The sequence below is a fragment of the Odocoileus virginianus genome, chromosome 10, assembly GCF_023699985.2.
Source record: "Odocoileus virginianus isolate 20LAN1187 ecotype Illinois chromosome 10, Ovbor_1.2, whole genome shotgun sequence".
In the NCBI taxonomy this organism is placed as follows: Eukaryota; Metazoa; Chordata; class Mammalia; order Artiodactyla; family Cervidae; genus Odocoileus; species Odocoileus virginianus.
The window spans coordinates 29655153-29681204 of NC_069683.1; the positions used below are offsets into that span (position 1 = coordinate 29655153).

The window sequence follows — 26052 nt, forward strand, 5'->3', positions numbered from 1 at the left end:
GCTCGGGCACGGGCACCGCCCTAGGCCCCTTTGTTCTACAGTTCATTTTGTTAATTTTATTATTGATCACGGGCTTTTGCTCCTTTAGACATCCCCATGTGACGCGGGGGTGGTCGTCAACTCTCCTGTCCGTGGTGTGTTCATTCGCCTTGTGTTCATTCATTAGTTTACTCTTCATTCATCCACCTGTCCTTGTCGTGTGTTCATCCTGCCATTCACTCAGGCTCTTAGGTTACCTTTCACTGCTCTAAGAGAAGAAGCAGGTTTGGTCAGGGTCAGAGAATGGGGTTCTATTGTAAGACCTGCAGCCTAGGGCTCCCTGGGTCCAACCTAAGGACTGGGGGTCTGACACGTGCCTGTTGTGACAGAAGGAGGGGCAGAGGTCCTTGAATCTCAGACCACAGGGCTGTAGGCCCAGAGCTTAGGTTGGGGCAGCATTCTCTGGAGGAAGTTTGGGGGTTGAGGGGGAATATCATCAGACTCCAGTGTAGTGAAGGGACCAGGCCCTGTGAATTGAGTCCTTTCTACCTCAGACCTGTGCTAACAGAGAAGGTGGGGCCTCCAACCCCTTGCCAAGATGCCAGTCCCCTGGTCCTGTGTTCCCCACGGCAGCTTTGAAGTCTAGAGGGATGCCTGGGCCTCTCCTGTTCTCTGTAGCCTACAGGTGCCCTCTGCTGCCTGAGGGTCACCTCTGCTCTCAGGTCAGGAGGAGGGCCCTGTGCTCCACCCCTCTCCAGTGTTTTTGTACCCTATATGAATTTTGGGGCCAGAAGTTCTCCCCAAGATCTGGCCCTGCACTCTCCCGGGAAACGACCTACCTTTGCCTTGTCAGGAAGACACTTGGAGTCCACTTTTTCCTGGAAGGGCAGGGTGAATATCCAGTAAGGGTAGGCAGGAGATTCTGTAACTCACTAAGACTTGGCCGGTTTACCCAATACTGGCTTTGTATCTTTGGGCAAGCCCTGGAGCTTCTTTGGAGCCTAGTTTCCTAATCTATGACCTGGGGTAATAGTTTTTACCTTCAGGCAGATTGAGATAGAAGAAAAAAGTTTCCCAGCCCTGGGCTTGGCATGTAGTAGGTGCTCAAATTAATGACATCCAATCTCAGCCCTGGACCAGGACCTGGGAATGCCTGTCAAACCCCAGGCCCTCATCTGTTGTGTATGCTGGTTGGATGGGTAGAAACCCATTCTCTAGGCCAGGGAAGCTGCCTGGCCGCCGGGATCTCAGGCTGCAGCCTTTAACTAAGGGATCCTTGAACACTGACTTGCATCTTCCCCACCACCCTGCTCCTAAGAGATGTGGGCCCAGGGGGAGAAGTAGGATATTCTCAAAGAATGAAGTGGGTAAGGACTTCCTGGAGGAAGAGGTCAGGAATTTGGGTTTTCCAGCTTCCCAGTGCCCCTTACCGCTCTGGGGGTGGGGCGGTTTGTGACTTGTCCCTCCCAGGGAGAGGGGTGGCAGGAGGCGGAGAGGCTCAGGAGGAGATGGGAGACTCAGAAGGCGGGGCTGGTGGAGGCAGACCTCAGCTTCAGGAGACGTAGACAGATCTGTGAGCAGCGAGATGGACAGGGGAGACGCACAGATCAAGGTGTCCGCAAGGCCGACGAACTCCAGGACCGTGACTGGGCGTGGCCGGGAAGGGGGCGGGTCCTGGCCTCCTTCCCCGCCCTCCCCTCCCCGGGGCGTCACGTGGGGCGGGCGGAAGCGCCCGGCGGGGTGGGCGCGCCCGGCCTGCAGCCGCGAGTTGACTACGACGGTGTCGTTGGCGGCGCCGGGGCCCTGGCTACGCGCGTGGAGTCTTGGATCAGAACAGGTCAGTGCGGCAGCCGGGGCCTCCCCGTCCGCCGCTTCTTGGCCAGGTGTGGCCCGGAGTTTCCCCATTCCGCGGAAGGGAACGCCGAGGCTGCGCGGCATCTCTGCGCCCGGCACCTACTTCCGCGGGAGTTTCTCTAGGTCACGTCTTCTGTTCTGACTGGCGGCGGGGATGGAGTCGCCTCCTGAGGATATGCGGTCGGACCAGAGACGGTAGGGAGGAGGGCGAACCGGCGGAAAAGGGGGCTTCCAGCTCTTAGCCTTTTGGCGTGAAGCCTCCCAGGTGCCATAGCTAACCCGCTTTCGGGTGCCTTGATTTTCTCATCTGTGAAATGAAGGCTCCCGCTTCTTTGACGGCGGAGACCCTTACAGGTCTGCTGCTTCATATGACCTTATGCACTGAACCTGGGGCTCTAGTGATCTTGGGCAGACGACTTCCGGTGTTTGCGCCCCAATTCCCCACCAGTAAATGGGGGCATGCCCTCCCAAGAGCCCCTACCTGGCCCAGTTGCTGGAAAAAGAAGGAGCTGTGTGTGTTCATTGAACGGGGTCAAGCCGGGAGTGGGTTACTGGGACTGGAGGAAGCAAACTCAGAATGCGGCCTGAGGGTGTGGGGTGGGTATCTGGTCCCAGATCTCCAGGGCTGATTTTTAGTGCTGGGGAGCTCTGGTCGGCATCTGGTATATGCTCCCCACTACCCCAAGGCTTCTGTCCCGGGGAGCCTGCTTTGATTCCCAGGCTTGGTGGGGAGAGCACTATAGGGTTGGACAGATGTATGAAAGTACTCAGGGAAGGATTTGACTGTGCAGCAAGGTCCAGACAGAGACATCCAGAATACCTGTGCTCAGAGAGCAGAGTGTCTAGGCTGGGAGAGACCTCCCAGCAAGCTCATTACAGGGTAGAAGGAGCCCAGCAGAGTCAGAATACAGGTGCAGACAGGTACTGAGGTGGAATCAGACACTGAGGCTCAGGGAGGAGGAGATAATTGGAATGGGCCTGGGCAGTTAAGTGGTAATTCACAAGGATAAGGACCCTCAGAGGAGGGCAGAGCTTGTATAAAGGCAGGAACTTGTGTGGTGTGTTTGAGGAATGACAAGGAGATGGAAGTGGCTGGAATGGGTGGCAGAGGTCGGGTGTAGAGAGGACAGTCCCCTAGTGCTATGGTTGGCTGAGCATGGTCCAGACGCTGCCTTGAGGATCCCCTCTCCCTGTTTGCTGCTTGCTCATTGGAGTAGGGCAGGAGGGGGTGTTCCCAGGTGAGAGTCCTCACAACTGTGAAGTGGAAGTGGACAGATTTCTCCCAGGCTTCCTTGGGGGCATTCAGCCTCTCCGGTCAACCCTAGCCTCACCCCCCCCCCCCCCTCGCCATCTCTCGCACTCCAGTCATGCCTTTCCACGTGTCAAGCCTCAGCTGTTTGTGCAGGTTGCTTGTCTTCCCCACCACTGCCAGCCCCCGCCCCCTCCCGCCCGGCAAGTTTTCTCCCCATCAGACCTCCTGGATCTCCTTAGAACTCTGTGAGAAAGGGGACTGCAGAGCCCAGGACTGACTGGGACCTGGGACAGTCACCAAACTGTGCGACTCTGCAAGTTCCCAAACTTCTCCATTTCCCCATCTGCAGGGTTGAGTGATAAGACCTGGCCCTAAGCTCCAAAGAGAGAGATTGCTGGAGCAAGAATTGAGCCTGTCTGAGCCTAAATCCACCCCCCATCTCCACCAAGGGTGTTTGGGAGACACTCACTGACCCCCAAGGAGAACACTCACCCCCAGGGAGAACCTGGGGGGAAGGAGTCACTTCAGAGGGGTAAGGGGCCTCTGAGAGTCCAAGGGGCTAGGTGTGGACTAACCCAGTACAAAGCCCTAGGAGAGAAGGGAGCCCCCTCCACTCTCCAGGGGCCCTCTCCCTTCCCCACCCCACTCTTCCTTTAGCTGAGCTCAAAGCCAGCCAGCTGATGCTCAAACAAGTGGCCTCTGTTCCTAGGATAGGGGGAGGGGAGGCAGGCCCTGGGCTGCAGGCCCGTCTGTCCAGCACTGACCCTGGCCCCCCGCCCTTCACTCTGGATCTTAACCCTTGGGGACCTGGGGTGGGTACTGGGCTGCTTGCAGGCGGGTACCTCTTGCCCACCAGCTGTCCCCTCCATCCCACTTTAGGGTTCCCAGGGTTCTGTTGCTGAAGGAGTGGGTGCAGTAGGACATGAATTGGAAATGGAGAAGGAAGGACGGAATGGAGGTGGGAAGGAGGGCATGGACAGTCAGGAATCACTTGGCCCGGAAGCTTTTTTCATAGATAAGGAGACTGAGGTCAGGGGCCAGAGATCAGACCAGGATCACACAGCAAGCCCTGGGCTGGGGTGGGGCAGGAAGGGGGTTCCAAAGTGACCCGACTTCTCATCTGGGCCCTCTTGGGGAGAGGAAAGGGAAATGGAGAGAGCTCTACTTGACTTGAATACCTATGGTGTGCCTGATACCGCAAATTTGTTACTTTTTTTAACTTTACATCATTCCGTGAGACAAGGGTCATCATCCAGTAACACAGGGGAAGAAACAGCCTCAGAGAGAGCTGAGTAATAGCTTCAGTGAGAATGACCTCGGCAAATGCACCAGCACCTCTGTGGGCACTATTACATGTGTTAACCAGTTTCGTCCTCCCAACAAGCTTAGAAGTCAAGGACCATCCTACAGATAGATAAACTGAGGCACAGAGAGGTTAAATAACTTGCCCAAGAGCACAGCAAATAAGTGGTAGAGGCAGGGTCAGGACCCAGGCGTTTGTTTGCCTCTTTTGATCCGATTTCTCCTCCCCCAGCCTGACATCACTCCTTGAGCTCAGTCCTTGAGCTCCATCCACAGTTCCTCTCAGTGAGGGGCTTTCTCCTGGGTAGTGGCCAATGCAGTCTCTAGCACAGAGTGTGACCCCAGCCAAGCAGACCAGGCCCTCCCTTAGGAGCAGAATCCAGTCCCTTGGGCCATCCTGCGTCTCAGTCAGGCTGGACTCTTTTCCCCCTCCACAACCCCGCGTGGCGGGGCATTTCTTGTTTCAGGAAGAGATTCTGCACCAAGGATTTGAACAGCTGGAGGATATGGGGAGGCCCTCAGAGAGTCCCTACAAGTGCACTCCCAACAAAGTTCGGGGACTCAACACCAATACCCCAGCCCTGATCAGAGAGGACATCTTGTCCACTTAGACTCCACCCCCCCCCCCACCACCCCACTGTCAGGCCCCCAGACCTGTAGATTCTAAGCAGGGTTCTGGGGAGGACAGTCCCAGCCCCTGAAGGCAGATGGCCCCAGGTTCAGGGAAGGCCAGCGGTGGAGGGAGGGAGGGCAGTGCATAGCTGGTCTTCCACGTGACCTTCCCGTGGAATTTCTCTGTCTCATCCTTTAGAACGTAGTTCAGAAGGGGAAGAAAGATTCTGTCCCATACACAGGACGTCTGTCCCAGACCATTGGGATAGTCAGAGTCGCAGGGAGGGGATGTGGAGTTAAGGGACCAATTCAATAACAAAATTATTTTTTGATAGTAATACTAGTAGCAGTAGCTAATGTTTCTTGGACACTTACTATGTTTCAGTCACCGTGCTAAACATTTTATGTAGTGATTTCATTTAATCCTCAGCAATGGTTTTATGAGTAGGCACTGTTCCCATTTCACAGATGAAGAAACTGAGGCCTTGAGAAGTTATGTAATTTTCCTGAGATTGTTCATTATATGGAAGAGCTGGGAGTCTGAACTTTGAGACTTCACAATGAGAACCCTGAGCACCGGGAGATACTGCAGGCAGACACGAGCCAAACCCTGTCCTTCTCTGGAAACTCCTGGTTGGGGTGGCAGGCAGGGACTGGAGGGCCACTGGGCAGGTGACTTTGCTGGCAATGTGCTGTGGGGATGGGATGCCTGCTTGCAGGCTGTACTGGGTGCCATCAAGTTCTAACCCTCAGATGCCCAGCCCTAGGATGAGGGAACTCCTGCTCACTGCCCTTGTCCCGTCCAGTTTGGACAGTGGTTCTTCTGTATAAACTGGACAGGAAAGGGCAGTGGTGGAGTACAGTGGTTCTCCTTTTTACTGATGAGAAAACTGAGGTCAGTAGATGTTAAGTGGCTTGCCTAGAATCTTTTAGCTGAGGAAAGGGAGAACTGGGACTTTGAGGCACTCCACCTCCCCACCTGGTCAGGGCCTTCTGGGCCTCTGAAGCTCTGAGCTTCCTTTAAGCACTGCTCACCTGCCTGGTCACAGAGTCCAAGTCTTCCTCTCTGACCAAACCAGTGTCAACTGAAGAAATAGTCACAACCTAGCAATTGAGGGTTCTGTTTTATTTCGTAGGAATTTTTAGGACTTCAGGCCTCAGAAACAGCATCTCCAGTGACCCTGAGAAAACTATTCCCAGGAGGCTTGGGGAGGAGTCACGGAAGCTTGCTACAAGGGGCAGGTAGTTTGAACATCAAAAGATTATTGTTAATTAAGGAAAACCAGATATCTCAAATTAAGGAATTTAGCGCTTTTCTGTGTATGGGAACATGCAAGGAAATACTCCATTTCACACCGGAATGGATTCCTCTCCAGGCACCTGGGGCCTGGTACCTGCAGGGTGTCTGAGCCTGAATAAACAAGCCTGGGGAACATGGTTCCAGAGCTAAGAGGCCGAGAAGCAGATACCAGCTGTGGTCAAGAGTGTGAGGCCCATGGCCAGTGGGGTCTAAAGGAGGATTCAGGGATCAGAGAGCACACCTACCCCACCCTGGGAGGAGGATGTGGCAAAGTCTTCCTCCTCCTCATTGTTGTGAGGGCAAGAGGGAGGGGAGGGCAGGGCAGGACCCTGACCTCTCACAGCTGCCCCTCAGGTCACACCTGGAATCTCAGCTGCCCAGGGCCTTTGGCAGAGCCTAGCCCTGCCCTCCCAGCCCTGCCCTCCCTCCTTCTGGCCAGGCCAGTGCTGGGGTGGGTCAGACTGGAGGACAGGGGAGCGAGAACCCAGGAACCGGGCTGACTATGCACCAACGCAGATTGCCCCCTCCCCCAGGTGCCCGGGTCTCCTCTGCCGCCTTCCCTGCCCCCTCTGGGGGCACTGCCCTGCCTTTAGCATCCCCTTCTCTCCTTCCCTCCCCTCCTTCTCTCTCCCACCATGATGCTGGGCCAGGGCTCTGCCTATAATCAGGCCTAGAGTCAGGTCCTTGGCTGGTCTATCCCTGGCCTCTGGTTCAGTGAGAGACCTTTGGCTGGTCATAGACTCAACTTTCCTGGAACTTCAGGGAAGAAGCAAGAAGCAGCAGCACCATTTTTTAAATATCTGTATTTATAGAAATATGCTGAGATAAATATAAGTTTTATGGCAACCCAGATATCTCCTGTTGATTTATGAGTATGTTCAATAGGAACTGCTATAGAACAGAAGGAAAGGTAAATCCTTAAAATACTCAACTCTTAAAAAAAAAAAAAAAAGCAGTACCTGGGACTTCCCAGGCTCCCAGATTTAGACAGCTCGGGGACAGAAACCACACAGCATGGATGGGGGGTGGGGGTGGGCTTCTCCGTTCCCGCACTCCCTCTCCCCACATTGGGCAGCTGGGATTTTAGGAGTCTGAGATTGTGGTCATTGGGAATCAAGGGTTTTATGTGTTGGGGATCCCCAGCTTCCAGTTTTCTTAGATTGGAGAGTCCAAGAGTCTGCAGAGCCTGGAGATGGGCTGAGTGGATCCTGAGTTGAGGCTGAGCCCTGTGCCACACCTTGGCCAGCGGGTGCCAGATGGACAAGGCCCGGAAAATTTCTCAGGGCTGCCTGGGGTGGGGGTGGGGAGGGGGGGACAGTGGCCCAGCCACCTCCAGGCCCTGCGTGCCCTTTGAACCCACTGCTCCCAGCAGACACACCCAGGAGACACACACCTCTCAAGAAATCTGAGAACCAGGACCTAGAATGGACTAGGTTGTAGCTGAAGAGATAGCCATCTTAATGGGGGTAGGGGAGAAGACAGACAGAGGCCAGGTCTCCTCTTCATTCCCTGGGGGTGGATGGGGCTGTCCTCCTGGATACCGGACTAGGATTGAGAGAGGCCCAGCTCGGCTCACAGAGCAATGCCTGGGTCACACTACTGGCGTACCAGGCCCTCTTGGGACATGTGGAATGGCTCAGCAGGCCCAGGTCCAGCTCTGAAGTGTCAGAGCCAGGCTCAAGGGCTCTGATGGGATGGTGGACAGAGACCTGGGCCATGGAGGCACTGAGCCTCCTTGGGAGACAGGGAGACTGGGCCTTGGCTGAGAGCCTTCAGGTAATTCACAGTGCCTCCCGCATCTCCTCCCAGTGCCCATGTGGGCCTGTGGGCACAGCAGTTGACCTCAAAGAGACCTGGGCATGGAGGCAGGAGTTGCCCCGTGGGGTTGAGAGTTGTTCCCTCCCCATGAGGGAAGCGCAAGACTTCCTGGCTGGGTGAGCCCCTTTCTGCTGCGTGTTCCTGTGTGCTTATGGGTGTGTTCTCAGACCCAGATTCTTCCTTGGGGGACAGTGCTTTTGCCTGTGTGGGTGCCATTAGCATTCCATGTCCCTGGCTCTACGCTCCTTGGTGTGTGAGCTGGGTGAGCCTTTTGCCCATTTGAATGGGGACCTTCACCCAGTCAGGCCCTGTGTGGTTCTGTGTTTCCAGAGGCTCTAGCATGTTAGGGAGACAGGGCCTCCCCGAGGGGCAGGCTGGGGACTGAGCTTTGCCAGAGGACAGTAAGACAGCTTTGGGCTGGAGTCTCTTGCTTGGAAAAGGGGTCCTGGAGGCCCAGGTCCTACCTTTTCCCTCAGTTCAGTTCAGTTCAGTTCAGTCGCTCAGTCATGTCCGACTCTTTGTGACCCCATGGACTGCAGCATGCCAGGCCTCCCTGTCCATCACCAACTCCCAGGGTTGACTCAAACTCATGTCCATTAAGTCAGTGATGCCTTTTCCTCAGACTGGGGCTGTTCCTCCTGGTGTCTCCTTCTTGCTGTAAAGACAGGTAGCTGAGTCTAGGGAGGCTAGAGATGCAGGGAGTGTCTCATGGTTCTAGGGCCTCTGTTCCAGGACGTGAACCCAAACACTCATTTGCCTATACTGCCTGTGACTTGAAAATCCACATTTCTTAGTGTGAGACTGGCCCAGCCACTTGGAGATGGGGGGTTACTCCAGTATTTTTGAGGTCACTTCCCCCTGGTACTTCTTTTCCTGGGAATAGTTCTTTCAGTTCAGGCTGGGTGGTCTGGGTTCTGTCCGGACTTGTGTGGCCCTGGTTAGGTTCTTGTTCCTTTCTGGGGCTGACTTTCCCCTTCTGGACTTGGGGAGGATTGGGTTAGGAGGTTCCTAAATGCCTCAGGAGCAGGTGCTTGGGGATGTGGGGCCAGGAAAAGACAGGGCTGGGATCTGACAGGCAGAAACTGGAGTTATAACTGGTGGGTGTGAGCAGAATGGGAGGCACCTGGTCTGGGAGCCTGAAGGCCAGGTTCCAGCCACTGATAGCAGTGTGACCTTGGGTACATCATCACTCGCCTGGATTCCTAGCTCTCTACTTGTAAAATCAGGAGATTTCATTCAAGCAGTAGATATTCACTGTCTGCCAACCTTAGGCTGGTAGCTGGGGATGCAGGGAAATCAGACCCCGGTCCTGCCTTCAGGGGCACCCAGCCAAAGCTGGGGCAAGAGAGAGTGTGTGTATATGTGACACAATGATAGTGACATCTCAGTGTGACCCAGGCTGTGACCACGGGAGTCGGAAACTGCTGCCTGGAGAAGGTGACACTTGAAGGGCGAGGTAGAGGGAACATGGTGAGCGAAGTCCTGGAGATCTAGTGTCCAGCAGTGAGTGGAGGGAATGAACTGGGAGGAATGAGGGGCGGGAGCCAGAGGGTGGGGGCCCTTTAAGCCCCACTGGGAAATGGGGAGCCGTGGAAGGAACAGGCAGGCAGGCAGGAGAGGCAGGTGTTGAGCTCAGAGATTTCTGGAAGCCTCGGGCAGTTCAGACCTGCTCCAGGGAACCGTCAGTGGTGTCTGAGAGTCAGGACTTCCCCTGTGTGGGTGAGGGCCTCTCAGCAGTGTTTTTCTGGCCGGCCCAGTAGGAAGTGGCTGGAGCAACCTCAAAGGTGGAGAGAAGGGGCAGGCCCAGCCACGGAGGGTGCCAAGACATCTCAGAGTTAAATCTTTCACTCCTTGAGCTCCGGACTCGGACCTTGAACCTTGACACCTGCCTCTTCCAGCCATCCCTTACCCTACCCATGTCACGGGCTCCTGCCCCGAGTTCCTGACCAGGAACTCTGTAGATGTCCGTTCATCCACCACCTCGTCCACCCCCACCCCGGGCCAGACACTTGTAACCACTGGGGATAGAGCCATGAATGAGACAGTGCTTCATCATCCACCTGAGGAGACTAGCAAATGAACAGATAAATATGTAATCCATTGTCTGCTGGAAAAAGCCTGAGAGTGAGTTGCACCGGTGTCTGGAAGAGCATTTCAGCAGAGGGAGCTCCAGGGCCCAGCCCCTAGACGAGAGCACTTGGAGTAGGTTGGGTGATATTGAGGCAGGGACAGACCACGCAGGGCTGGTGGACCTCGTGCTGACTTTGGCTTTTACTCTGAGGGATGTGGAGTCACTGGGGGAGGGGGTGGGGAGAACTGGTAGGCTGGGCTCTGTTTGAAGGCTTACATTTATTCCCACAAGCCCAGTATACAGATGGTGAAACCAAGACTCAGAGAAGTTAAGTGAATTCCCTAGTCTCACAGCAGTAGGACCCGTGGCCACCTGCCTGTGCAGTCCGTGCACCCTACAGCCCTTGATAGCTTCCTGTTGTCTGGACAGTAAGGCTGAGTGTCTTAGAGTGGCCTTCAAGACCCTTCTCAGCCTGCACTCATCCTTCCTCCCCTCTCCCACCTGACCTCCTTGCTCCTGATCGCCACACTCTCCCCTCTGAGGACATGGAGTGAAAGGAGGGGCTCCGGTGTGATGTTGGGCAAGTTGCTTAACCTCTCTGAGACTCGGTTTCTTCCTCGTCTGTAAAGTTGGGCTAAAACCTTCCACTTTCTAGATTGTCATGAAAATTATATGAGGCTATCCAGGTAGCAGGGTTGGCCCAGCGCCTGGTAGGTGGGAAGCACTCCATAACTGTGGCCTTTTGTCTTTTTAGGCAGGGATGGCTGTGTCAGGTAAGTGGGTTAGAATGTTCCCTGTGAGTGAGAGAGGAGAGTTTTTCCTGCCTCTTATCTGACTATAGAGTGGGGTGCAGCTGAGGTCCCACAACAGACTGGAGACCAGAGCCCGTGGGGCTGGTCCCCCGCCCCCTGCCCCCCATCTCCCTCTCTCCCTTCCAGCCCCTACCCTGCCCATCTGGCCACCTCCACGCACTGAAGCAGGAGCTTCCTCTTTTCAGGTGCCAGCAACAAGGGGCCTGCTGATCCTCTGGCTTGTCACTTCCAGGGACCCACTTAGGGAGAGGACAGGGTCAGGTCCCTGTTTTCCTGGGAGGTTGCTTCTGGGTGCAGAGGAGCCCCAGGCTCTCCTCCTTGGTGGCAGGCGTGTTAGGTACCTGGTTGCCTCAGAGGGGATAGAGTCAAGCTGCCTTCCCCCCTGCCCTTACACCCCCTGTCAAGCCAGGGCTGTCCTCAGTCCCTCTGGTGTGAAGAGGGTCTGACTGACCTGTCTGCTTCTGTCCACTGCTGCTGCTTGGGAGCCCCTCATCAGCCCTGTGCACTCCCATCCTCCACGTGGTCAGCCCTGTTTCTTCCTGTTTCTGCCTCTTTTGTAGTGTTAAGAGCCCCCCTGACCCCCTCCTGGGGGGCAGTGGTCGCAGAGGTGGATTGGCCTGGACTTGTGCTGTGGTATACCACAGCTGGTGGGGGTTAGCTTCCTGTCCGGCCTAGGGCGTTCCCAGCCCAGGAGGCTGTGTCTGTGACTGAGGTGCCAGGGGGCCAGGCCAGAGCCTGAGCTTTCCTGATGAGAGGGCCCCGGCTCTCTCCAGGTTCAGTGCGGCTGGCTGGGCCACCCTTCAAGGCAAGAAGGGTGGGACCTGAAGAGTGAAGGGTTGGGGGTCTAGGGAAGGTGGATGGATGTGGCTCAGGGCTGTGGGATTTGGGTTTGCAAGAGCTCTGTCTTGAAGTGGGGTGGATAGAGGAGCAGGAGGAGGATGCTCTGGTTAAAGGTAGCAGAATGGCAAGAGGCAGGGAGGAGGGCCCAGGGGTCAGGCCGGCTGAGGAGGGGCAGATGGAGAAGAGGGGTGAGTTAGAAACATGGCAGTGGGGAGACGGGGGAACAGGAGGGAGTGATCCAGGGTGATCTGTTTGGGAGGCGGGTACTGGTAGGGCCAAGGAAGCTAGTATGTCATAGACTTTTTTTTAATTGAATTAAAGTTGATTCAGTTATACAGTACATATATGTTCCTTTTTATATTCTTTTTCATTATGGTTTATCACAGGATATTAAATACAGTGCCCTGTGCTGTTGTTTGTCTGTCGTGGACTTATGACAAGGCCTGAAAACCAAGCCTTTCAACTTTCCATTTCATTTACTGTGAGCGAGGTACTTCAGACATTCACACTTCGTCCTCTCCAGAGTAGAGAGGGGCTTGGGCATAAGAGTGGGAAGGTTTGGGGCAATGTGGGTGAGGGGCATTGATAGGGTGGGGTCAGATGCTGTCTAACTGCAGGCCACAGGAACCCTGGAGTCTCCCGTTCATAAAGGACTCAGTCCACTTCCCATTTGAAGGGCCGTGGGCTTCGGCCTGTGATTGGCCTCTGGACTTCTGGTTGGTGGCTGGCAGAGGTTGTTATTTGATAAACTATGTCTGAGAACTTCGGGAGGATAAGACAGTGAGGGAGGAGGTAAGCTTTGCAGCTAAGTTTTGCATCTTCCAGTCCAGATGGCCCAGGAAATCAGTTTCATCTACTATAGTTCTCTTGGTATTCTATGCATGTTATATTTAAAATAAAAAAGCTACTATATAATGATGGTTTTAGGGGAGAAACTGGGACAAACTCAATTCTAATAGACTGAAAATACTTTTATCATTTTTTATTCTAATTATGAAAGTGATAATGCAACTGTGAAAACTTTAAACAGTCCAGATATGGAGGTTGTAGAAAGTGATTAATCTTTCAAGATTGGGGTAGGAGTTAGGAGTAGGTCTGGAATTTAGGTCAGGGAAGTTCACTGTCCCTTAAATGTCCACTGATCATTAATAAAACTAGTTTTGTATTTATTAGGGTGATGCTGACAGGGCTGCCCTAAGGAGGTTGTTAAAATATCCTGCCTCTCACCTGGTCTGCTGGGTTCAGATGTGCATGTTGTACACTGCCCAAGGGTACCTGGCTGGGGGAGGGCTGGGAGAGGGGGATTGAAACAGCCTGTCCTCTTTGCTGAGCTGCTTGCCCTGCTATGGGGCTCTTTCAGCAAGAGGTACTTTGTCTAATTTGCTCAATGGCCTCGCCTGCTTTCCCCAGGAGAGGGGAATGGGTGGGTTCACTGTGGAGTGGAGAATGCACTGTATCTGTGGTTCCCCTAGAAGGAGATCCAGGAGGGAGTGGAATATCCGGTCTGGAGCCCTGTAGGGGGACATGGCTGGAGGCAGGGTGCAGGAGTCATTGGTATCTGGGGAACTGAGAATTCCAGGGTGCTGAGGGTGTCTAGGCTAGCACCAAGGGCCAGCACCAAGGACCCTTCTGGGCAGGCCCAGCCAAGGCCTTGGGGCTCAGAACAGGAAGTGTCTATCTCAGCAGCGGAGGAGTGAGCAGATGCCGAGTGAGCGTGGCCTCTAGTACACACATGGTCATGTGTCACGGTCATCTGGGTGACAGCTCTGTTCTGCGGAAGGGGACACTGAGGCTCAGAATGTGATGTGACTTTCCCAGGGCTTCAGGTGAAAAGTGATGGAGCCAGAACCGGAACCTGATCTTGCCTGGCGTCCTGGGAGGATGGGTTCTGGGCTAAAGCTGGTGACCCCCAGCTCCCCACCAGATAGATGGCCGAGGCAAGCCCTGGGGCCTGGCTCAGTCGGTCCTCACTGCCCTACGGGCTGTACATTGTCAGCCGCCATCATTCCTGGGACCCCGGAGGACAGGCTACATCAAAGACAGGAGGGAGGCAGAAGTATAGAGGGCAGGTGAAGGGGCAGAGATCTGGGGCTGGGGTTGGGGCAGGAGACCCCAGCGTGCTTCCTTGGAGCCCATGTGGCCGTCAGTCCCTAGAAACAAAATAGGCTTCTTGGTTTGTCAGCTGCCTGCCTGAGCGCTGCACCTGCTGCCTTGCCTGGCAGGGCCCGAGAGAGCTGGCAGAGGTCTGCAGAGGGTGGGGGCCACTTCTGCACGCTCTGGGCTGGGAACCCAGCCCCCACCTAGTTCCTCATATCTGAGGGAAGTGTCTCCAAGTCCTCTTGTCTGTATCAACGGAACCCTGAGAACAGCCAGGAGGGGAGCAGCTGAGGGTGACCCTGCCCTCAGGTATGACCTGGTGCTTGGGCTGGGGGCGGGGGGCTCTGGGCAGTTGTCCACAGTCAGACTGTTGGTCGTGAGCGTGGGGACTGACGGCAGTGTGTGTGGTGGGGTGAGGCCGGTCGTGTGGCTGCTAGGTGGGGTGGAAGGTGTGTGTCCCTGGAGGCTGTGTGAGGTGTGCAGTTTGTGGTATGGGTGGGCTGTGGTTAGCAGACCTGGGTCTAGCCTGATGTGTACTGCTCTTAGTTTCTGTGTGGAGGACTGAGGGCTTTCCTGAGGTCTGGGCACTGGGGTCCCTGCCCAGCCTGCCTTGGGTGGGGTGCTGTGAGCGGGAGGAGGGGTTGGGGATAAAGAGATACAGGCCCCAGGTCTGAAGCTCTCGGCCTGCCTTCCTCCCCTTCCACTCCCCCCACCATTGGGCCTGCTCTTGCACCTGGAGCACAGCTCTGTGCTGGCGGGGGTGGGGGGGGGCTTTGAAAATACAGTTGGGGAAGGGTCCTCGCTGAGAGGACTCCAGAGCTGAGTGGGGAAGGAGTTAGAATCAGCAAGGCATCCAGATGCAGGCCTGACTCATTCATACAAATCAGAATGCAAAGGAGGCTCACACCCACATGGGCCACCAAGGGCAGACCCCTCAGCCTCCCCGGGTATCCTTTTGGTCCCCTGTTTCTGCCCCACTGAGCTCTCCCCGTCTCTGCATCTGCCAGGTCCTTCCCCATCCCTGGGCCCTGCACACTGGGTTCCCTTGGCTTAGAAGTGCAGCCTCCTGCTCATCCTTCAAGGCCCAGCTCACGAGTACCCCCTGGAAGCTTCTCTGCCTCCACCAGACAGTCACATCCTCTGAAGGCCCCCTCTTGGCTCTAGCAAGTGACCCAGCACCTCACACAGCCTTCATTGAAATGGGATAAAAATCCCAGGCTTGGGACTTATGGGGATGATTCAGGTGAAGGTGGAAATCTGGCGGGGGCTGGACATGCGGCAGGTATTTAGGAAACCAAGGAAGTGGGAGTGTGCTTGTCCTTAGCTGAGGCTCAGGGCTGCCTTCCTGCTGGACTGGCAGTGTTGGGGTCCTCAGTCAGGAGTGGGCAGGGATGCTTGAAAGAGATGCTGGGCTGGGACAGAGAAGGGGGCAATGAGATTTAAACCCTGCCGTTGGGGTTGGAATAGTAAAGGACAGAAGTGTAAAAGTTTTGGCTCCAGCAAGAGGGACACAGGCTGGACCTGAAGAAGGACTAGTTGGCATGGGTTAGAGACTCTAAACGACCCTTACTTACTCCTGGACTAAGTAAGTATCCTTACTGAGTAGTGTCCTAAGTAAGCCCAGTCAGGTCCTGGGTTCTACTGTGGAGGTCAGGGGGAACAAAAAGGTGCAGGCTCTCAGGCCAGGTTGGAGGTTGGGTAAAGATGGACCCCGCTCACAAATGGGACAGCCAGGAACAGAGCAGGAGCAGCACTGAGCTGCATGACTCAGCGTCTGAGGCTTAGGAGCCCAAGGGGGCGGTCAGGGAGGACTTTCTGGAGGAGGCAGCTGCATCAGCACCCGAAGGTGGGAGGATGTAGTTCATTTGCTCATTGTCAGCAGACCATCTGGGGGGCTTCCGTGTGTTAAGCTGGTGCCAAAAATGAAACTGAGGGAGTGATGGGCCAACTGAGCCTGGTTGGGGCTTGGGGCACATCTTGACAACTTGAGCAAGTCACTTCCTCCCTGTGGGTGTTTGTTTCTTCATCTGTAAATGGCAGGGCTGGAGCGGGTCGAAGGATGGTCCGAGGAGTATACTTAAGGACGCTGGAAACTGTGGGACTGGTTTTGAGCAGAAGTGAGACCCAGGTTGGCTCAGCAGAGTTGCTGGGGGGAGCCAGGGTAACAGCAGGAGCTGGGTGGGCTGGTGAGATGTTGAAGCCTGAGCTGGGCCCTTGGGGTGCTGGGGAGGGGAACCCCCAAACTTGTGGCCAGGCTGTCGCAACAGGATGACACTCTCCTCTGCTGGTCCCTGCTTCCCTGCAGTGGAAATTCAGTGATGTGTCATAGCAGGGGAAAGGCTTAAACCTCCAGACTCCAGACCAGAATTAGGGTGGAGCAAGTGAGACAGAATAAGGGAGTGGAGGCCGAAAAGCTCAAGGTAATCCAGATAAATATTTTTCAGCAATATTTTTTTTAAAATAAAAATTAATGAAAAAATCCAAGATAAGCAAAATATCCAAAATTTAAATAAAGAGGTTTAGTATTGCAGATTTTTTTCTTTGTCTTAGGCCCTAGCATGCTTCAGCAACACACTGCTCCAAACTTCTTATTTCAAAGGGCTGCTTCCTCCAGGAAACCTTCCCAGACCCCCAGACTGGTGAGGGCCCTGTGGGCTGTTTTTTTGCTGGCTGGGTGGTATCTGATGCCGTCAAGCGTGAGATTCCTGGAGGGTGGGTCGAGGTTGGTCTGGCTCATGCTTTTAATGCCTTGAATGAGCTGTCCTAGAGGTGTGTCAGTGCGGAGTCCCTGAGTCTGACCTTGGCCTGAAGCCCTTAGTGCAGGAATAGGAACTTGAGAGAGGCCCTGGAGGGGGCTGGGCACTTCTCAGGGATGGAGAGGTGGTTTCCTGTTTCCCAGCCCTGGTCATTCCAGTAGCCTGGTTGGGCTGTCTTGCATCAATCCATGTGGAATCCTGAGAACAGTGCCTGACCTGCAGCAGCTGCTCAGTTAGAGCTTGTTGTCGTTTTTGAAAGGCTGTATGTAGAGTGGTTATGAGTCTGGAGCTGCACCGTCCAGTAGCAATGTGATGCAAGCCACAAATGCAATTTAAAGTTTTCTAGTAGCCACATTAAAAATAAATAGGTGAAATTAATTTTAATACCACAGTTAATCCAAATATCCAAAATGTTATAATTTCATTATGTAATAAAAAGTTATTGAGATAGTTCATGTTCTTATTTTTTTTTACTAAGTCTTCAGAATCCAATGTGTGTTGTATAGAGCACACTTCACTATATGGTCGCATCTGGAGTTTCAGTACCCGTATGTGGCTTCTAGAAGTTATTGTATTGCAGGTCTAGACTATGTTTAAATTGCCCCTTCCCAGCTGTGTGACTTTGGGCAAGTTACTGAACCTCTCTGTGCCTCAGTTGCTTCATCTTAAATTGTGAGGTATGTACCTCATAGGGTTGCTATGAGAATTAAACAAGTTAATAAAAAGTGCTTTAGGTGTCTGGTGTGTATTGATAGTAAAGACTATTTGCTGCTGCTATCTAGTTGCTCAGTCGTGTCCAACTCTTTGCAACTCCATGGACTGTAGCCCACCAGGCTCCTCTGTCCATGAGATTATCCAGGCAAGAATACTGGAGCAGGTTGCTGTTTCCTTCTCCAGAGAATCTTCCTGACCCAGGGATCAAACCTGCCTCTCCTGCTTGGCAGGTGGATTCTTTACCACTGAGCCACCTGGGAAACCCAAAGACTACATTGTCTTATTAAATTCTTTTTTAAAAAAAAACATCATTTGAGTAGCAGTGCCGTTTTTTGGGTTTTTTCCCCAAACTCTTTATGAAGTACTAATTACTTAAGATTTATTTTATTTTATTTTTTTACACCTGAAATTTTTTAATATACATTGCTGTTTTTCCATTTTCGTGCTCGTGCTCAGTCATGTCGAACTGGACCCCATGAACTGTAGCCCAACAGGCTTCTCTGTCCATGGAATTTTCCAGGCAACAATACTGGAGTGGGTTGCCATTTCCTACTCCAATTAAGATTTATTTTAAAATATTCACTTTTAAAACTTGTACCCCCTAAAGTCACCCTGCAGACCAGCAGTTTGTGGTTTACCCTGCAGTAGGCAGGAAGCGTGGCTTTGCCCAAGACCTGTCCCTTCCACTCACCCTCCTGAGCAGAGCCCCAGCCTCCTGGCCTTGCTGGTGGCCTGCCCTTGGGGATGGCTACTTCTTTCTCCTGCCTGGAAACACCTTCTTTTGGTCCCCATGCACATTTAGGAGCAGGGCCCCTGGGGTCTTGTGGCCCTGCCTCACCCCTCCAACCCCCTGGCTCCCAGGCTTAGGGAGGGCCTTGTCTCCTTGGATCTCCCCAGGGTCCCCTTCTCTTTCTGGCAGACTCTGCATTGTGGGGGCCCTGCCTCAGTCGTGGAGCTGCATCTTCCCCCTCCTCATGTCTTCTGGGGGCCAGTCCAGCCTCCTGGCCAGGCCACTGGTCCTGGGGGAGGGCCAGAGAACAGGGGGTCCTGGCTCCCCTCTCCCATGGTGTGGTCTCCACCTCCAGGCAGGCCTGTTGGGTCTGCTCCTCACCCCCTTGTCAGTCAGCCCCGCGGGAAGGCCCTCCTCCGTTTAACCATCTCCTGCTTTCTTTCGGCTCCCTGAGCCCTCCCCTCTCTTCCTCGATCCTCTTCCCCTTCTTACTATCTTACTTCTCTTTCCTTTTCCCCATCTTTCCCCCCACCCCTTCCCCTTTCCTCCTCTTCTTCCTGGCATCCAGCCCCTCACAGTGACCTTGTCTCTTCGACTTTTCACGTTTACCCTTGTCCTTGCAGCTTCCACCTCAGGCCAAGATGAGGAGCCATTCAGAGTAGCTGCTGCCTCTGGGGGACCCCAGCATCCTGGGCAGCCCCACCGGTGAGTCAGGGGGAAGTGGGGAGCTGGGCTGGGTGTTGCAGGCTAAGCCTCCACTGAGGCCTCATGAAGGTGAGACCCAACGTCCTGTTTTCCATTTATTTATGTATTTTTGGCTGCATTGGGTCTTCGTTGCTGTACACGGGCTTTCTCTGCTTGTGGAGACCGGGCGGTACTCTCCAGTTGCCTTGCGTGGGCTTCTTGTTGAGGTGGCTTCTCTCTTGTTGCAGAGCACGGGCTCTGTGGTGTGTGGGCTTCAACAGTTGCAGGCCGTGGGCTCTTGAGCACAGGCTCAGCAGTCGTGCTGCATGGCCTTAGTTGCCCTGTGGCACAGAGGATCTTCCTGGACCAGGGATCAAACTGGTATCCCCTGTGTGGCAAGGCAGAGTCTTAACCATTGGACCACCAAGGAAGCTCCTGTTTTCTATTTTGAGAAACTGAGGTTAAGAGGCAGAGAGAGAGGGTGAGGCCAGAGATCTTGCAGAGAGCTTCCCAGGAGGGTTTTGAAGGATGGAGTCAAGTAGGGATCAGTGATGCAGGTGGGGTGTGTACCTGATTACTTGATTTCCTTCCATGCCTGGTACGTAATGGTCTTATTCTTACTTCCAGATGATCATGTTATTGTCTAAGTTGTAGTTTGTTGGAAAATGATATAAAATTAAAAAAATAAAGAGGATACAGTGAAAGGTAACCCTCCCTTTCTTGTCCTCCCAGCTGGGAGTCTCCTCCTCAACAGCAGTGTCTTGTATACACATCCGAGTGTTTTGTGTATATGTGTGTGTGTATGTATATGTATATATTTTTGTTTTCTTTAACCTAGATTTTTACATAATAAGACACTGTTCTGCACTTGCTTTTCCATCCAACAATAGATCTTTAATATCAATGAATATGAACTTTATTTTTTTGGCCATACCTTGTTTTGTGGCCGTGCCTCGTGGCATAGGGGAACCTTAGTTCCTTGACCAGGGATTGAACTTGCATCCCTTGCACTGAAAGCAAAGAGTCTTAACCACTGGACTGCCAGGGAATTCCCTGAATATGAACTTCAGAATCTGCCTGTGGGTAATTTTAATTGGGATTGTGTTAGCTTTAGCTTAACCTAGGAAGAACTGCTGTCTTTATAATGTTGAGAGCCCCTTATCAAAGAACATCAAATGTATTTCTGTTTGTGTCTTCCTTTGGGACCCACAGGAGCCTTTTAGAAAAATTCACGTAGTTTAAAATTTGGGTAATAAAAAAAGATATAAACTGAAAAGTTTACTTCTACTTGGAGCTGGGTTTCCAGGGAAGCTGATTGGGCCCAGGGAGAGCCTGGGCAGTATGTGCATGTGGTCATGTGTTTTTTGGTAAATTTTTAACAAACCCTCCCATATCCCTCAGCCCTCAGCATTCCTCCCTAGAGGCAACCAGCATCTCCTGTCTCCTCTGTATCATTTCAGAGATCTGCATTTAGCCGCGGACACACACTAATCTATCCTTTCCTTTTGGTTTTATTATTGTGTTTTTTTCATATGAAAGGCAACATGTTCTGTATGGTGTTTTGAACCTTTCTTTAGTCAGTTGATACATATCAGAGGTCATCCTCATCAGCATGTAGAGTTCCCTCCTTTATGGAGTTTCCTCATTTTTCTTTAGTCATTTAGCAACTCCTTTAGGAGGTCACCCCACGCTAATATGTAAGGAGTTTCCTCATTTTCTATGGCTCAGTATTCTCCTGTGTGATTACACTGTAGTTTAGTTAACCATTCTCCAGTCTTTGGGTATTTTGATTACTTCAAAGGTTTTGTCGTTGTACACAGTGCGGTAGCCGATACCCTATGTGCGTCCTTTTGGACGTGCACCAGGGAGCCTGCACGGGCGGCTGGGTCAGAAGGCCCAGAGCATTGAGGCTTTCTCAGCTCTGGTGGCATTGCCCTTCGCAGAGGCACTGCCCCGTCCTGAGAGGAGAATGCCTCACCTTGTCACCACTCAGCATAAGGAGGTTAAGTTCCATTTCCTGTGTTTAGAACCATTTATACGTTTCTTTCTGCCAGTTCATCATCTTTGCCCATTTATCTGTCAGGTTATTGCTCTGTTTCTTATTTCTAGGTGTTTTTAACTGTATAGGAAATTAGCCTACACTTGGGGTATGAGTGATACCCCCTGTCATTTATCCTTTGGCCTTGCTTATGGTGTCTTTTTTTTTTTTTAATTGTGCAGGAATGTTTTATTTGTCTACAGTTGAATATTTTAATCTTTTCTTTATCCTTCTGGAGTTGTGTCATTTCCAAAAGGCCTTTGTCTCTCAGACAAAGATTTTTCATATCCTTTCATCATTTATTGTAACTTATCCTGTTGTAAGGCATGGGGGTCCAGCCTTGTAGCTCGCTATGCAGTTGTACTAACAATTCAATAATCCATCTTTTCCCTACAGTTTGAGATGTTACTTTTGTTGTATTACTAAGTTCTTAAATGTATTTGGGTCTTTTTTTTTTTTAATTTTATTTTTATTAATTATTTATTTGACTGCCTAAGGGATCTTTAGTTGTGGTATCTAGGATCTAGTTCCCTGACCAGGCATTGAACTGCACCCCCTGCTTTGGAAGATGAACTCTTAACCCCTGGACCACCAGGGATGTCCCTAACCTGTGCTGTTTTAATTATTAATTAATTTATATGTTTTAATATGTGATGAGGCTGATTCTCACTCTACCCTTCCTTTACCCACTCCTTCACTTCCAGAATTTTCCTGCTCTTCCTGCTTGTTTTTCCACATGAACTTTCAAATCAGCTTGTCTAGCCACTACCACCCATCCCTCCAAAAAGTTCTGTGTGTATGTTTAGTAGGATAGTACGTATTTATAAATTAACTTAGGGTTAATATCTGTATGATGCTGTCTATCCAGGAACATAATGTCTTTCCGTCTATCTAGAACTTCTTCTTGCCCCTTAATATCAGTCCACATTTCTCTCCCTATAGATTCTATGCATTTCTTATTAAATTTATTCTTGGTGGCTTTTATTTTGTGATGCTGTTGTAAATGAGGTCTTTCATCCTGGTTTCTATTTCGTTATTGTTTATCAATATTGATTCTATTAACTTTGAACCTAGCTATCTTACTAAATTCTTTTACTATTTATAACACTTTCTCAGCTGAACTTCTCGGGTTTTCCATTTCAGAACTCATATTATATTTAAGTAATGGATTAAGTCTTCTTTTCCAGTTTTTATACCAGTGGTGTATTTTTGTTGAACTTTTAGAGTAGTATGAATAAGAATAATGATGGAAGTTTTCCTCTTGTTTTTCTGTTAAGCACAGTGCTGGTTTTTATTTTAAGAAGGTGTCAATTTGTTTCTGTTTTACTAAAATTTTTGTTTAAGTGTACTGGATATTGAGTTTTATCATATGCCTCTTTAGTAACTGTGGAGATGAGCCGTTACATGTTTTCTTTTGATCTGTTATTCACTGCTTGGCATCATCTGTTCCTTGACTCTTGCCAGGTCAGGAGTTCTTGAGTATCAGTAGGGGTCCTCAGTCCCCACTGCCCAGTACAAGGCTGTTTGGAAAGAACAAATGAATGAATGGCTTATCCTATCCATTCCCACGTTTCCCTCCTCAGCGGTGGGAAGGGGTTACTCACCCACAGGCCCAGGACATCAGACTGTGTGGTGCTGTGTTGATGCACCTCCTGGAGTAATCTGCTTCCTCCAGGAGCATGGAGGCGGGGGTAGGGCTCACCCCACAGACTGGGCCTATAAAGGGACCAGCAGTGCTATCCCTCGATCCCACCTCTACTTGCTAATATCCCTGGGGCCTGGGCCTCTGCTGAAAACTGCTGCCTGAGAAGGAACTGTGTCCTTGCCTGGGTCTTACAGAGCATGGGAGGGGCATGGGTGCAGACACAGCCACGGCAGTGGCCAAGGCCGTGGATGGGGGTTAAGACAGTACCAACTCTGAAGGTCCTGGAGGACTTCCTGGAGGAGCTGGATGCTAGCAGGCCACAGAGGTGGGGTTGGGGAGGAGGTGGCAGGATTCAGGCAGTAGGAGAAGCCTGTGTATTCAGAGACCAGGCAGTACCTCGCCTTGCCTGGCACACGGGATGCAGGGGAGAAAGCTCAAACACAGAGCTTACCCCATGGCATGGAAAAGCCACAGAGAATTGTTGATTGGAGACCTGTACCTGGACAGCCTGCCTCTGACCTGTGCCCATGTGTCTGTTCCAGGTCTGGACAGAGCCCTGCTGGCAGGAACCATGGCAGAGGCCGGGGATGGGGCCCTCTCAGTGGCTGAGTGGCTGCGAGCCCTGCACCTGGAGCAGTACACGAGGCTCTTCGAGCAGCATGGCCTGGTGTGGGCCACAGACTGCCAAGGCCTCAGCGACGCTCGCCTGGTGGACATGGGCATGGTGCTCCCTGGCCACCGCCGCCGCATCCTGGCTGGCCTGCTTCGCGCCCGCACACCCCCAGCCCCTGCACCCCGCCTGGCCCCACGGCCGGTGCCCATGAAGCGTCATGTCTTCCGCTCACCACCCACACCCACCACTCCCCCAGAGCCGCTGCCCGCCGCTGGAGAGGACGAGGGGCTGCCCACCGCCCCACCCATCCCGCCCCGGAAGAGCTGCCTTCCTCCCACCTGCTTCTCCACCCCGCCCACAGCGGCCCCGGACCCTGCAGTGCCCCCGCTGCCCGCCAAGCGGCATCTGACAGAGCTCAGCCTTCCGCCCGTGCCCCCCCGCACTGGGCCCCCCCGCCCACTGGCGAGGTGAGTGGGTGTGTGCAGGGTGGGAGGAACATGGGCAGAGGATCTAGAGGGTTAGTATGGTGGGGAGCAGGGGGGAGGGTTGTGGCCTTTGACACAGGGGTAAGAAAGGCACCTTGGTGGCGGGAACAGCATGTGCAAAGCTCAGAGGTGGGAAGTGCAGTCCTCGGGTGCTCTGAGCAGACAATGCGGTGTGAGTGAGGGTGAGGCTTGTGGATGGTGCTGGTGGGACATGCTGTGAAGGCCAGGTGGGGTTCCAGGAGACTTTTCAGCAGAGTAATCAATTGAAAACTGAGTAGGAAAGAATGACCCTGGCTGCTGGTAATGTTGATGGAGGAGGAGGCTGGGAGACCAGTGCCACAGGGCCACCTGTGAGGCCTCCACTCAGTCTGCGTGCATGAGAATGGAGAGGAGTGGGCAGATTGGAGTGAGAGCTTGGCCCCAGAGTGAACATGAGCAGAGAGGGCACGAGAAGGCACGTGGCATCCAGGTTTCCATCTTGATGGTGCCGTCCTTGATCTGTGATCTGAGCACAGAGGGAGTTTGGGTTCATTTTGGGGCCTGTTGAATATGAGATATGGGGAGACCAGCATGTATATCTGAAGTTGGGAGGTAGCATGTGGAGGAAATGGGGAGTCTGGAAAGAAGAACTTGTCCTGGAGGTCTCAGCAACTGCCCAAGGCCTGGTGCTGGGGCTCCTGTCTTCCCCTTTCACATGGCTCCTGCCAAATGTCAGTTCTCAGGCCACATCCTACTCACCCTGCCTCTTCCCCAGAACCATTTTCTCCCCTCCTAGCTCCTTGTACTCCTGTTTCCTTTTTTTTTTCTTCAGTATTTTTTTTTGGGGGGGGGGCGGGGGGCACCGCTCCATGTGGCATGTGAGATCTTAGTTCCCTGACCAGGGATTGAACCCACGCTTCCTGCACTGGGAGCATGGAGTCTAAATCATTGGGCCATCAGGGAAGTCCCTTCCTTGTTTTCCTGAGTTTCCGCCTACTTCTGTGGACATTGTATTTAACCTCCTTTACAAATATCCTCCCTTCCTGCCACTTTCTGGGTGCCCAGCTTGGGGGAGATCCTCAGGTGTGGCTGTGTATGTAATGAAGGGTATAATGGGGCTTTATTGCAGCACTTGGGCCAAGTCAGCCTAATCTGGGAAGGCTTCTTGGAGGAGGAAGGGATGTGCAGAGAGAGATCCCCTGGTCTCTGTTATTGTTGGGCACTGTGCTGGGTGCTTTACTTACATAACCTCGTTCGATCCCTGCTCAGGTCCTCTGGGACATTTGTGTCCTATTTCAAGCAGAGAAACTAAGGCTTAGAGAAGAGAGGGGAGCACTGGCTGGATCCATGCCAAGTACATGCCCAGGGAGCCCCTGTGGGGAGAGCCTGGGAGGCTTTCCTCCTTAGAGAGGGGCATTAAAGGGCCTTCTGAGGCCAAGCCAGGGCTGTGGTGTTTTGAGGTTTGATTGGTAAGAGCACAAAAAGTTTATTGTGCCTTTCATAGGTTCACATACTGGGAGCGAGCGGTAATGGGATTCCCTAGGAGCCTGGCTTAGAGACCAGTTTGGAGTTTCTTGGTGCCACTGCACCCTCTAGTGGCCACCCTCCTGCATGCAGGAGTAATTTTTATTTCCTTCTACTCCATCATTAGAATGGGGTGTGTGTGCATGTGTGTGCATGCACACCTGTCTCTGAGGGTTGGGAGTAGGTGAACAAGGGCAGGAGGTAGGACCCTGTCCATAGAATGTTCGTGAAGGCTGAGGAAGCAAAAACCCTAGCCAGTATATGCCTGGGTTCCTGCTTAGAAGGCGAGGTACCTGAGCAGGTCCAGCTGGCTGTGTGATTCTGAGTAGGAAAAGCTGCTCCTCTGGGCCTGTTTCCCGATCAGGTATCCTCCTTGGCTCTCCGTGGCCCTCCTGAACTCAGGAGACTTTCTGGGTAGAGCAAGGGTCCTGTGTTGCCCTAGGGTGCCAGGCCCCACTCTCATCCTCATTCTGAACTTAGCCAGCCTCTGGGGGAAGGCAGATTCCCATGGTCAGGAATCTGGCCCCTTGTAGCCAGAGAACCCAAAATTTATTCCAGGCTGAGAGACTTCGTAGGCAATTACTCCTTGCAATGTGGGGTTATTCCTTGCAGCAGAGTGGCAGGTGAGCTGCCGAGTCTGGCTTCTGTATCCTGGGGTGTTTGACACTTGGAATTGTGGGCATCTGCAGTCCTAGCCTCCTGGGCTCCCAGGGTGTGCAAAGTCTTTACAGTCCAGAGATAGAAAAACTCTAAGGGCAGAGAGAGCCCCACGTATGGGTAACAGGTAAAGGCTGGGCAGGTTTTGGACCCTGACTGGCTTCCCTGTCCCCTCACAACCCCTTTCTGTGACCTCAGGCTCTGTGGTACACAGTGGAAGACTGCCCAGCCTGGCTGGCTCCTGCCTCCGTTGCAGGAGTCCCCACTTCCTGATCTGGCCTTCCTGTCCT

General features: G+C 52.8%; 1 protein-coding gene and 1 long non-coding RNA gene across 7 annotated transcripts in view; one reads left to right on the forward strand and one right to left on the reverse strand.

Moving 5' to 3' along the window:
* Window positions 1-41: 41 nt before the first annotated feature.
* On the reverse strand, window positions 42-1610 carry LOC139037126 (uncharacterized). Of its 2 annotated transcripts, none has more exons than XR_011489948.1 (3): window positions 1525-1610; window positions 819-857; window positions 42-247 (listed from the first exon to the last, which is right to left on the reverse strand). It is a non-coding gene; the product is annotated as an uncharacterized lncRNA (long non-coding RNA). The 2 variants fall into 2 exon arrangements; XR_011489947.1 differs by having other exon boundaries at window positions 1410-1610.
* Window positions 1611-1702: 92 nt separating this feature from the next.
* Window positions 1703-26052, forward strand: part of ARAP1 (ArfGAP with RhoGAP domain, ankyrin repeat and PH domain 1) — a 60963-nt gene continuing 36613 nt past the window's right edge. For 2 of the 5 annotated variants that reach the window (XM_070473284.1, XM_070473287.1), the window contains exons 1-3: window positions 1704-1816; window positions 18761-18842; window positions 23047-23584. In XM_070473284.1, the coding sequence (XP_070329385.1) occupies window positions 23076-23584 (509 nt within the window). In that variant the 5' untranslated portion in view covers window positions 1704-1816; window positions 18761-18842; window positions 23047-23075. Of the gene's footprint in view, window positions 1817-1887; window positions 2029-14176; window positions 14247-18760; window positions 18843-23046; window positions 23585-26052 lie in introns of those variants that run through there. The other 3 variants (XM_070473288.1, XM_070473285.1, XM_070473286.1) reach the window with 3 other exon arrangements.